Source organism: Elephas maximus, chromosome 7, assembly GCF_024166365.1.
Source record: "Elephas maximus indicus isolate mEleMax1 chromosome 7, mEleMax1 primary haplotype, whole genome shotgun sequence".
In the NCBI taxonomy this organism is placed as follows: Eukaryota; Metazoa; Chordata; class Mammalia; order Proboscidea; family Elephantidae; genus Elephas; species Elephas maximus.
Window position 1 is genome coordinate 126,398,326 of NC_064825.1, and position 11,984 is coordinate 126,410,309.

General features: G+C 40.6%; 1 protein-coding gene across 1 annotated transcript in view; it reads left to right on the forward strand.

Moving 5' to 3' along the window:
* Positions 1–10,762, forward strand: part of LOC126080969 (solute carrier family 22 member 9-like) — a 30,835-nt gene extending 20,073 nt beyond the window's left edge. Inside the window, exons 6-10 of the mRNA XM_049892285.1 lie at positions 6,284–6,399; positions 6,975–7,189; positions 9,013–9,121; positions 9,579–9,782; positions 10,702–10,762. Coding sequence (XP_049748242.1) covers positions 6,284–6,399; positions 6,975–7,189; positions 9,013–9,121; positions 9,579–9,782; positions 10,702–10,762 — 705 coding nt within the window. The remainder of the gene's footprint in view (positions 1–6,283; positions 6,400–6,974; positions 7,190–9,012; positions 9,122–9,578; positions 9,783–10,701) is intronic.
* The last annotated feature ends 1,222 nt before the right edge of the window (positions 10,763–11,984 follow it).

The window sequence follows — 11,984 nt, forward strand, 5'->3', positions numbered from 1 at the left end:
TATAGATCCTATGCAAGAATGAGTACCTGTTATGGATTGAATTGGGTCCACCAAAAAATAAAAAAAATATACGTGTTGTAATTCCTAATGTCTGTGCAATAGGTTACTGTGAGTTGGAATTGACTCAATAGCAATGAGTTTATGCCCGTGGTTATAATTTGATATAATTTATGAAATTTCATTTATGAATGGGTTGTCTTTGTTATGTTAATGAAGCAGGATTACTGTAGGGTGTATCTTGAGTCAATCTCTTTTGAGAAATAAAAGGCATTAAACAAACAAGCTAGCTAGCGGAGATAGGGGAAGAGAGATAACAAGCCACATGAGGATTGCCCAGGAGCAGAAACTCAGAAGAGACAAGGACCTTCCTCCAGTGCCTGGAGACTACACCCTGAATTTGAACTTCTGGCCTCCTAAACTGTGAGAAACTAAATTTCTGTTTGATAAAGCCACCCACTTGTGGTATTTCAGTGACAGTAGCACTAAAGCCAAAAACCAAACCCACTGCCGTCGAGTCGATTCCGACTCATAGCGACCCTATAGCACAGGGTAGGACTGCCCCATAGAGTTTCCAAGGAGCGTCTGGTGGATTTGAACTGCCAGCCTTTTGGTTAGCAGCCACAGCCCTTAACCACTATGCCACCAGGGTTTCCAATATAGTACTCATTGGTGCCATATTTGATCTTTTTAGGATAATTAAATGACAAAAATAAGGATAGACATGCATCCTTAATGTCTCTGATATGGTCTCTGAAATAGGACATTATGTGATTTAGATGTTGTGGGGACACCATATTATATACAGGCAGTCCCCTGGCTAGGAATATCCAACTTACATACAACCCACAGTTATGAACCAATTCTTGTGGAGCCTATGATATCAAAAATTTCAGGTACAAACAATGGTTCGTAATAACAAACGGGCACTACTTTGTGACACTCATCAGGACATTATTATAATTACTGTATTATTATATACAAGATGTTTTAGCCTATCCAGAAGTGCTTCTTTAATGTTTTATACGCATGGAAAGGTACACTATATACTAAGATAAACATTGGACTAACTCAAGTTAGCTACGAACTGTACCTAACTGTTCCGACTTAAGTACAAACCTGACCTTAAGACAGGTTTAGGAACAGAACTGTTCCATAGTCTGGAGACTGCCTGTGTAACTTCATGTGACCACCGATGTGTGTGTGACTTGACGTTCTCCAAACAGACGACTGTATTTTAAAAATTTGGCAACTAAGTCAAACTGTTTAAGACCACTGTTCTGATCAAATCTCACACACTCATGGGCCAGATTTAGCCTGCCAGGCAAGATTAGGTCTTCCAGTCTGGTTTCTATTTTTTCCCTTTCAAAGCTCTTACCTGCTTCTCAGCTTCATGTTCAACAGAACTGCCATGGCTGTTGCGACCAATTAGTGAATCGACTAAGTTTGTGGTCTTAGTCTTGTTTTTACCTAAATCTTATAGACTGCCTGACACACCTTGCTCAGACAGTCTAATTTAAAGCTACTCCAAATCACATCCATGCAAATATCAATCTTTTGGTTGTTCCAGTATAGGAGTTTGGTTGGCCAAGTAAATAATGCACAACTCCTCTGCCCGAGTAACAGATAGTTGAGATATAGGTGCAGTGATTGGGCAGAAAGATTGTGTCTCAGTTATCTGGCACCTGCTATAACAGAAATGCCACAAATGGGTGGCTTTAACAAACACAAATGTAGTTTCTCATAGTTCAGGAGGCTAGAAATGCAGACTCAGGGGAAGGCTTTCTCTCTGTCAGCTCTAGAGGAAAGCCCTTGTATCTTTTAGTTCCTGCTCCTGAGTGATCTTCATGTGGCTTGGCATCTATCTTCCCCCATGTCTACTCTGCTGGCTTATTTAATCTCTTTAATATCTCAGAAGAGATTGACTCAAGATACACCCTACACTAGTCCTGCTTCCTTAACATAATAAAGACAACGCATTCCTGAATGAGATTATAACCACGGGTTTAGAGGTTAGGACTGAAAACACATATTTTGGGGGCATATAATTCAATCCATAGCAGATGGAGATCAAAATTGATATTTTTTACTACTGTGAAGACTGACTTTAAATCGCTGGCAGCCATAGCTTTGCTCTCACTTTGTCCCAGAATTGATCTTGCCCGAACATTCACAGGTTTTCCTCACAGGAGAAGAGCCTATTTTGCTAAATACATGGCATGACCCAGAGAATGCAGTCTCTTTCCAAAGATGTACTAGAGCTGTCATGAAAATGTAGACTGAGAGGTATGAGCAGGCCTGTTGTGTTCTCCCAAACTTAATAATCCATCAACACAGTCCTCCATGGGCCCCTTAGGGTAAGTAGAGAGGGCAGAGAGTGTTAATATTCAAAGTCCTTAGACATGGAACCATAAAGATTAGAGAGAAAATGCCCCCCCACCCCCCCAGTATTTCTTAGGTGACTTCTTTTTGGTTGATTTTATGAAGCCAGCCTTGTTTCAGTCAGCCCCTAGGAAGATCCTACTTTCCAGCCTTGAGGCAAACCCTTCTGCATCTTCTGACAATATTCTTCCCTGCTCTGCTCATTACAGTTTGTTGTTTCTGACTCATTGATGTAACTAGGGTCTCATCTATCCCTGTCTGCTTAAATTTCCATATACACCAAACACCCTCATGTTCTCTCCACACCTCTCCACTGCTCTGCTCTATTCTCTCATCCTATCCCACTGTGACTTGTCCAGCCTTTTTTCTTTCTTCATCTCTATTCTGTTAAGTGTTTCTGAAACCCTAGAACTCATTCACAGAGACTCAGTCTGAGTTATATTCTCCATATACTTTCTTAGAAGCACCCTAATCCCAAGGCTCATTTCCCCACCAAATCACATGAGGAAAGCACTAAATGCAGACTATATATTTAGAAAGTGAGTTATAGCACACTTATGTGGTCGTGAGTGACTGCATAAGTATGAGACAGCAGTGCAAAATTCTCTACTGAATCTTTTCAGGTTTCTGTTACATTCCCAACTCCTTTGCAATAATAAATTTTGATATGCAAATAACATAAATAAGTTTTATTTTTCCTAAAAATCTTCCTCTATCTTTCAACACATTCTCAAACATCTTCTGAAAGCTCTCTGAATCTATATGCTTTCTTCCTTTATTGGTTCTGGAATTTCATATGTTTCAGCTTCTAATGCATTCTACCTCCATCTGTTCCTTCCACCATTCCTCCTTTTCCTCTCTCTTTTTTTTTTCCTTCCTCCATTACAAATTTGTTACATGACCTTTGGTGACAGATTCTGTGACAGAGAGTAGGAAAAAAACATCCACAGCTTCTCTCTTCAGGAAGGTCGTATTCACACAGGTAAATGGACTTGATAAAGTCTCTGAGAAGTAAAGCAAGGGTGGATGGGAACACGGAGGAGAGCGCTCTAACCTAGATTGCAGGAATGGAGACGTCGAATGCTTTTTGGAGGTGGTGTCATTACTGTTAGCTGTTGTCAAGTCGGCACTGACTTATGGGAACTCCATGTAGAACAAAACAAAATGTTCTGCAGCACCTTCATTATCATTGCATGTTTGAGTCCATTGTTGCAGCTGATTGTTGTGCCTTCCAATCTAGGGGGTTCATTCGTCTTCCAGCACTATATCAGACAATATTCTGTTGTCATCCATAGGGCTTTCATTGGCTAATTTTCAGATACATCACCAGTCCTTTTCCCCTAGAATGTCTTAGACTACAAGCTCCACTGAAACCTGTCCACCATGGGTTACCTTGCTGATACTGGAAATATTAGGGCATAGCTTCTAGCATTGTAGCAACAGATAAGTCACCAAAATAGAACAAACTGAGAGAAAGGTTGTAGCCTTGGAGGTAACAATATCTAAAATAGCTCTTAGAGAATAAGGTGGAAATGGCCAGGTTTAAGCAGGACAGTCTGTTGGTACATAGATCAAAAGACCTATTTAAAATGTTGAAAAGCAAAGACATCACCTTAAAGACTAACGTGCATCTGACCCAAGCCATGATGTTTTCAATCCCATCGTATGCATGCCAAAGCTGGATAATGAATGCTCCTTACAAGCAAGGATGGCAACACTATGTCTCACATACTTTAGACATGTTATCAGAGGGGATCAGTCCCTGGAGAAAGACATCATGCTTGGTAAAGTAGAAGGTCAGTGAAAAAGAGGAAGACCATCAACAAGATGGATTTACACAGTGACTGCAAGAGTGGGCTGAACCAAACAATGATTGTGAGGATGGAGCAAAACCAGGCAGTGTTTTGATATGTTATACATAGAATCACTATGAATCAGAACCGAAAGATGGCACCTTATTCATTGTTCAGCTTTAGCACACATATGAGGCTGTTGAAAACATCATGGCTTAGGTCAGGTGCATCTTAATCTTAAGGTGACATCTTGGCTTTTTAAAGAGGTCCTTTGAAGCAGATTTGCCCAAAGCAATGCCTCCTTTGATTTCTTGACTGCTGATTCCATGGGTGTTGATTGTGGATCCAGGTAAAATGAAATCCTGACAACTTCAATCTTTCCTCCATTTTCATGATATTGCCTATTGGTCCAGTTGTGAGGATTTTTGTTTTTGTTGAGGTGTAATCCATGCTGAAGGCTCTGGTCTTTGATCTTCATCAGCAAGTGCTTTGTCAGTGAGTGTCAGATGGATCCTGGCTGAAAGCAGAGAATACCAGAAAGATGTTTACCTGTGTTTTATTGACTATAGAGATGCATTCGACTGTGCAGATCATAGCAAATTATGGATAACATTGGGAAGAATGGGAATTCCTCAACACACTTCATTGTGCTCGTGAGAAACCTGAAAGTAGATCAAGAGGCAGAGTTCTTTGAACAGAAAAAGGGGATACTGCATAGTTTAAAGTCAGGAAATGTGTGTGTCACGGTTGTATCCTTTCACCATTCTTATTCAATCTGTATGCTGAGCAAATAAACCAAGAAGCTGGACTATATGAAGAAGAATGCTACATCAAGATTGGAGGAAGAGTTCTTAACAACCTGCATTATGCAGATGATACAACCTTGCTTGCTGGAAGTGAAGAGGACTTGAAGCACTTTTTAATGAATAAGATGTGAAAATTAAGGACAAACATTCACAAAACAGGTGAAGCTCCAGCATGATCCCAATATAGGCCTCCTGTACCCTAGTTTCTAGAGGTAGACACAGCTCTGTGTTCAAAAAAATACAGTTCAGTGAATATTTCCAAAAGTAAATATGGAACCAAAAGCCAGATGGAGATATAGGTTTTGTAGGATTTGGCAGTTAGAGTGGCTTTTCATTCCTCTGAATTCTCTTCATCATTCAAATTTCAAAATGGATTTTTACATATTGTTTCACTTATGTAGGTGAGAAGAGAATGAAGTGAAAATTATTTGAATAGTTATTTGAATAGTTAATAAGTGCCAGAGCTGTGCTACATAGAGTTCCATATGCACATTTTCTTTTGATCTCCTGTATAGCCTACAAAGCCTTCTGAGAGTAGCATTTTTTTTCTCCTCCTCATGTACCTCTCCCTCTCTTTCTTTTAATACTTCTTTTCTTCTTTTTCCTACAGTTTATGCTTGTCATCCTCTTCCTTCCTCTCCTCTCCTTCTTCTACATGACAAGAAGTTAATTTCAGAGATGTTCAGTTCTGTTCTTCATGAAAACAGCTAGCAAGTGGCAGAGCCATAGTATACCACCAGGTTGTAATCAGGACTGGATATAAAGCATACTACACCAAGATCTCACTGTTTTTGCCCTCAGATTGAATTCTAGGCATCTCATTCATGAAGACATATATTCTAGTGTTCATCTAGAAGAAACTGAGCCCAGAACCAAAACAAGGCTTTCAAGAAATTTTCCTCCTTCTTGAGACAAACTGTTTTGCTACCAAGGGCAACCAGTTGAGAACCAAGCTCAGTTCCAAATCTTCCGTGCCTGGCTGATATAATCCAACTAACTCATCATTTGGTTTCACCTCCTGATCCGAATCTCTAACCTGTGCAGCCTTTTTGATGCCTCACAGCCTTCTGTAGTTCCTATTTAAAATGTCCTTCTTGCTGCATCATTTCCCTGAGGTTCCTTTAACTCCCTAATTAAATGATCATGCCCCACTCCCACCTGTAAACATATGTTCCCTGTCTATGTATTTCACTATGGAAAGGGAACTTGTCTCTTTTGTCCTCTGTTGGGTGCCCAGTCCGCCTCCCAAAGCCTAGCACTTTAGTGGCACCTGATAAAAGTTTGTCGTTGCTGTTGTTGTTGCAGGTTTTGAGAGCCACCATGCAGGAGGAGCTGGAGGCAGCACAGAACAAACCTTCTGTGTGTGATGTGTTCCGCACACCCATCCTATGTAAATGGATCTGCCTTATGGTTTTTATGAGGTAGGCTCACACAGTCCATGGGTTATATTAAAACAGTGAGCCTATTTCTTATTTCAAAGGATGCAACAGTGTTGTGGGGCAAAGACTTGAAGATAAATGATGAGGAAAACATACAAGATAATTGCTATGTTTGGAGTTGGTCAAAGGGTTATGAAAAGATTCACAGGCTAAGTGTACAATGAGGAGTTAAGAAAGTCACATCACTTAAAGGTACAGCTTAAAACAGTAAAATGTATTAAAAAAATACAGTTCAGTGAATATTTCCATAAGTAAATATGGAACCAAAAGCTAGATCAAGATATAGAAACACTCTAACTCCTAGGGCATTCCATCATGTATCCTATACAGCATGCCCCCCACAATCCAAAAAATAAATTTAGCCATTCTGATCTTCATTATCATACATTTTTTAATGATAATTTTAAAATCATCACCAAGAAAGTAAATATATTACAAACCAACTTTGACTTAATACTGTACCACCAGTCACTGGTTGACTGGGCCAAAGTCATGGTCAGCTGCAGAACATAAGCTCTAAATCTTATAACGTGTCTTCCCTCTTTTGTTCACCAAAGATTTGCAACCACTATATCCCTTTTTGGCCTGTTGCTCAACATCCAGCTCCTGGGGAGCAATGTTTTCCTGATCCAAGTTCTTTTTGGCATCGTCTCCCTCCCAGGCCAAGGTCTGGCACTTTTGGCCATGAAACATACTGGACGTCGAGGAAGCCAGGCTTTTTTCATGTTCCTGTTGGGTGCCTGTATTCTGCTCCTCACATTTATGCCTCAAGGTGAGAAACAATGAAGGTCAGAGGAAGGAAGTGGCTTCTCCCCGTTGCTCCGGGATTGTACTGTCACACCCACCTAAGTCAGGAGTAAAAGAGCCTAAGGATCCCCCGAAACCAATCTGCAGGTTTAGGACAGATTCTGCCATTAAGTTGTTAGGAATGGAGTCACAGGTCAGCAAAAGTCGGTCCAGACATATGGTTGTCTTCTTCATCACTGAGAAATATCTGGAAAATAGTGACACTTGCCTTTTCTGCAATCACACATTCAATAACAATGATTGAAGGACTAGATCTTGCACTGTATCCCAGCATGGAGACAGGATACTGTCGTTTCCTTTTCTGGCCTCTCATTACAACAGCTTCAGTGACGACTTACTCCCTGATCTCTGTATGTCCACTTCTGTGTCTGATATTAGGTCACCACTGGTATTAGGTCACCATGACTACAAACCTGGGTTAGGGGAGGCTTTTTGGCTTTAAGGAAATAAAAATCCTTTGTCTCAGGTGAGGAAGAATTATACAATGGGATTAAGAGCTTAAGCATATTAAGATCCTCTCTTAGAATTTTAATTTTACTGTAGAAAATGATGGTATGTAATGATTAGGGGACCCACGTGCTCACCATACTGCATGTATTTCCCAGCTGAGTAGTATATTTTACAGGACCAGATGGTGGCTCTAATTTTATTGAATGTCAGCAGTGATGCAAGTTGGCTGCCTTACACTAGAGTGCACTCCAATGTTGCAAAGCTCTCATGCTTTTTTTTTTTTTTTTAAGCTGGGTAGAAAACTGATTGTCTTAAGCTTCCCTTCTGTGGTTCACAACATCTTTGTTTTCCTTCCAAGAGTTCATTGTTAATGATTGCTGAGTAATTATTTTAAGTCAAGATATTCTTCATCCTGTCCATTAGCATTGAAGTCTTCTCCTTTTATTACTCTCTTGTACCATACTTGTCCCTGGTCAATATTGTATCTTCACCTAAGTTTTCAACTCCTCAAGGACATGGATGAGTCTTAGACTGCTCAGAATTTGTCCACATGACAGTCCTATAGAGTATAGGAAGCACTAGGCAGAACGATGGGAGGAAACTCCTGCCAGCTCACTCTCCCTTCTCATCCTCTGGAAAATCTTGAATATGCAGGCAGAGTTGGTATAATTATTCAGGTCTTTTTGTTCACTATTTGTCTTCATCAAGGTTCTCCAGAAATATAGAACCAGTGAGACTGATACATACATAAAGAGAGAATTACTTCAAGGTATTCACTCATGGTATTGTGGGGATAGGAAGTCCAAAATTCATAGGTCTGGTAACAGTCTGGAGCCTCTTCCTGGCTCATGAGATTAGAGGAGACTGGCCAATTCAAAATCTGTAGGTCAAGTGGCAGGCTGCAGGCTTCTGCAAACTTGCATCCCAAGACTCATCGATCAGGCAATGGGAAGAGAGCAGAGTCAAGACAGAGAGTCAGCTTTTTACAAATTAACTCTTTGGAAAAATAGGCAGACCATGTGAAAAGTGATAACACTACTTGGCATTAGATTACATTATGGAACAGCAACTTGTCTAGTGTTTGGCCAAACCACTGGGAACCGTAGCCTAGCCAAGGTGACAAGTAAAATTATCCATCACACTATTTAAGATGTAATAGGTAGACAAGTGACATTTCTCAGCTTACCAGCCACTCCACATTCTCTGCTTCTCTGCAGTTTCTAGAAGATGTATTTTATGTGTGCAAACACCTCTGATGGGGGCTTTCTCACTTTTATTTTGGGGATGCTGATTGCTTCAGCTCAGGTTTCCTGATCTGACTGGTCTTCCTCTCCCCAGAAATGCAGACCCTGAATGTGGTCTTGGCAACTTTGGGAATGGGCGCTGCTTCTGCCATTACCACCTGCTCCATTGCTCACGCCAATGAACTTTTCCCCACGGTGATCAGGTACAAACTGCCCTGTCAGGGTCAAAAGAGAACTTTCCCAGCTAACTGGCCCTCATGGAGGAAAGAAAACTGAGGCTGGTTAGTTATCAAAAGCAGTCCACTTTTATAGTAATAATAATAACAAATTATAGCCAAAATTTATTGAAAGTTGACTTTTTGTCAGGCACCATGTTGAGCCCTTGAATGCATCATCTCACCTAATCTTCTCAACCATTCAAAGGGTAGGTGCTATGCGCATCATTATTTTTTAAATGATTAAATTCTGTCTTGATGCACTTAGGAGCTTGGAGCTAATAACCAACAAACAAAACACATTTTAAAAGCAAGGGAATGCAGCCAATCTCCATGTGTGCAAACACTCTGCTGTAGTGGCTCCAATAATGAAAGCAAAATAATATATGAAAATTTCATGTGTGAATTTTATCAGATTTATTTGTATTGTTATTTATATCCCAAGGGCAAGAATTTCAGGAATCCTCACAGTGGCCGCTTGTAGTGGGGCAGCCGTCGCTCCCCTTTTGATGACCCTAGCAGTGTTTTCTGTCCCCCTGCCCTGGATCATCTATGGAGTCTTCCCCATCCTGGCTGGCCTTGTTGTCCTTCCCCTTCCAGAAACCAGGAATCAGCCTCTGCCTGACACCTTGCAGGATATAGAAAATAAGTGAGTAAAACCTCTACCTGTCCCTTGGGGGCACTATGTGCTATTGGTTTGACGGAGAAGGTAAAAAGCCATCAGGGGCACTGTCTCCCTAGGCAGGCTCAGCCCTGGGCTGTTTCCATTTGTGACAGTGCCTTGAGTTCAGTGGCAACCCCATCCCCATCCACAGTGATGGCAGACTCCATCCGAGAATCTCTAGATCTCACAGACCAGCTCTCCCCAGTTGTACCAGCAGTTTCAGTGGTAAAGAGACCACAACTGGGTCTCCTCTGCCCTCCGTTCCCTAGTGTGAGACAGACACCCCTGATGGTTTTTCACAAATATGCACAGACCCAAACACCAGATTCTCATCCCCCACCCTTGGCACCACCCAGCGCAGAGAGTGCCCCCAAGCTGGCTGTGACTGCCCTTAGCTATAGGCCTGATGACTGCCCTGGATTCTGAAGAAATGGGAGAAGATCATGTGGAGGACAAGAGTGTTCTGGTGCAAATGACGGTATATCCAAAGGCAGGAGCCCTCTTGTGTTGCCTGTGAGATTCAGTTAGTCTGGTTACACTGGAAATGAAAAGGTTAAGAGAATAAATAAAGGGCACAGTAAGGAAAGGGGTATTCAAAATGATACACAATGGGAAAGGGTTCTAAAATTTTTCTGGGCTTCCTTTACCTTCTCCACAGACTCCTTTGGCCAATGCCATGGTGACCAAAGGTGAGAATAGCAACTGTGCAAGCTACTTACCCAAATCCTGCCTTAGTAATTTGGTGTTTTACTTCACAAGATTTACCTGAATTCTCATGTAGAAGTCATAGTTTTTTACCAAAGCTGGTAGACAGAGGATAAACTAGCTTAAAGAATGCAGACATGTATGTTTATTCCATATCTTTTCTTCTATGTGTTTGTCGGTTTCGTTTTATTTGTCCCAGGAGAAAAGTGTTAAGAAAATCAAAGCAGGACCATACCTGCGTGAAAGTGACGCAGTTTTAAGGAATTCCAGGAAATGCTGCTGATCAAAGAGCAAATTAAAGGGAGAAAAAAAGCAAGATCATCCCTACGTATATGCAAATTTGGAAAATAAATAAATGTAAAGATATAGTGGGAAAATGGATCTGTGTGACAATTGTGTTAATTAATAAATATAAACTACTTATGAATTATCATAAGAAATATGAAGAAAACCATAACACTGAGAATATTTTTTGTATGATTGTATATATACTTAGCATGTATTTGGATAGGTAAATGGAATTGTGTTAAAAATATCAATGCTTCACAATTAATTGGTGGAGTATTTACAATGAAGTATACCATACCACTGGGAGAACTTGACAAAGTGCAAAATTAACTGAAAATTTATAACAGACAAGATAATTCAGGAAAAAAAAAAAAAGGATCATGGAGTGAGGAAACGGCTGGATGATGTAAGTGACAGCATAAGGTAAACAAAACCTAAACCAAACCCATTGCCATAGAGTCAATTCCAACTCATGCTGACTGTATGTGACAGAGTACATCTGCCCCATTCGGTTTCCTAGCCTGTAGTCTTTACTGGAGCAGGTCATCAGGTCTTTTCGCCTGTAGATAAGCTGCTGGGTTTGAATAGATGACCTTTCAGTTAGCAGCCAAGCACCTAACCACTGCACCAACAAGGCTCCTCACTAACTGAATATTTGGAAATAAATGCTTCATGGGAGAAAGATCTCACAATTTGCTCCCATAAAATTTACAGCCTACAAAATCCTATGGAGCAGTTCTATGTTGTCACATGAGGTCACTATGAGTTAAAAATTGATTTGAACAACCATCAATTGGATTCCTCTACACCAACTAAAAGAACGTTGAAGAGGAAATCACCGAATCAATACCATTTATGGTAGCTCCCAAGAGATAAAATACTTAGGAATAAATCTTACCAGAGATGTAAAAGACTTATACAAAGAAAACTACCAAACACTTCTGCAAGAAACTAAAACAGACCTACATAAGTGGGAAACCATACCTTGCTCATGGATAGGAAGGCTCAACCTTGTAAAAATGTCTATTCTACCAAAAGTGATCTATAGGTTTAATGCAATTCCGATCCAAATCCTAACGACATTCTTTAATGAGATGGAGAAACAAATCACCAACTTCATATGGAAGGGAACGAGGCCCAGGATAAGTAATGCATACTGAAAAAAGAAGAACAAAGTGGGAGGCTTCACTTTAC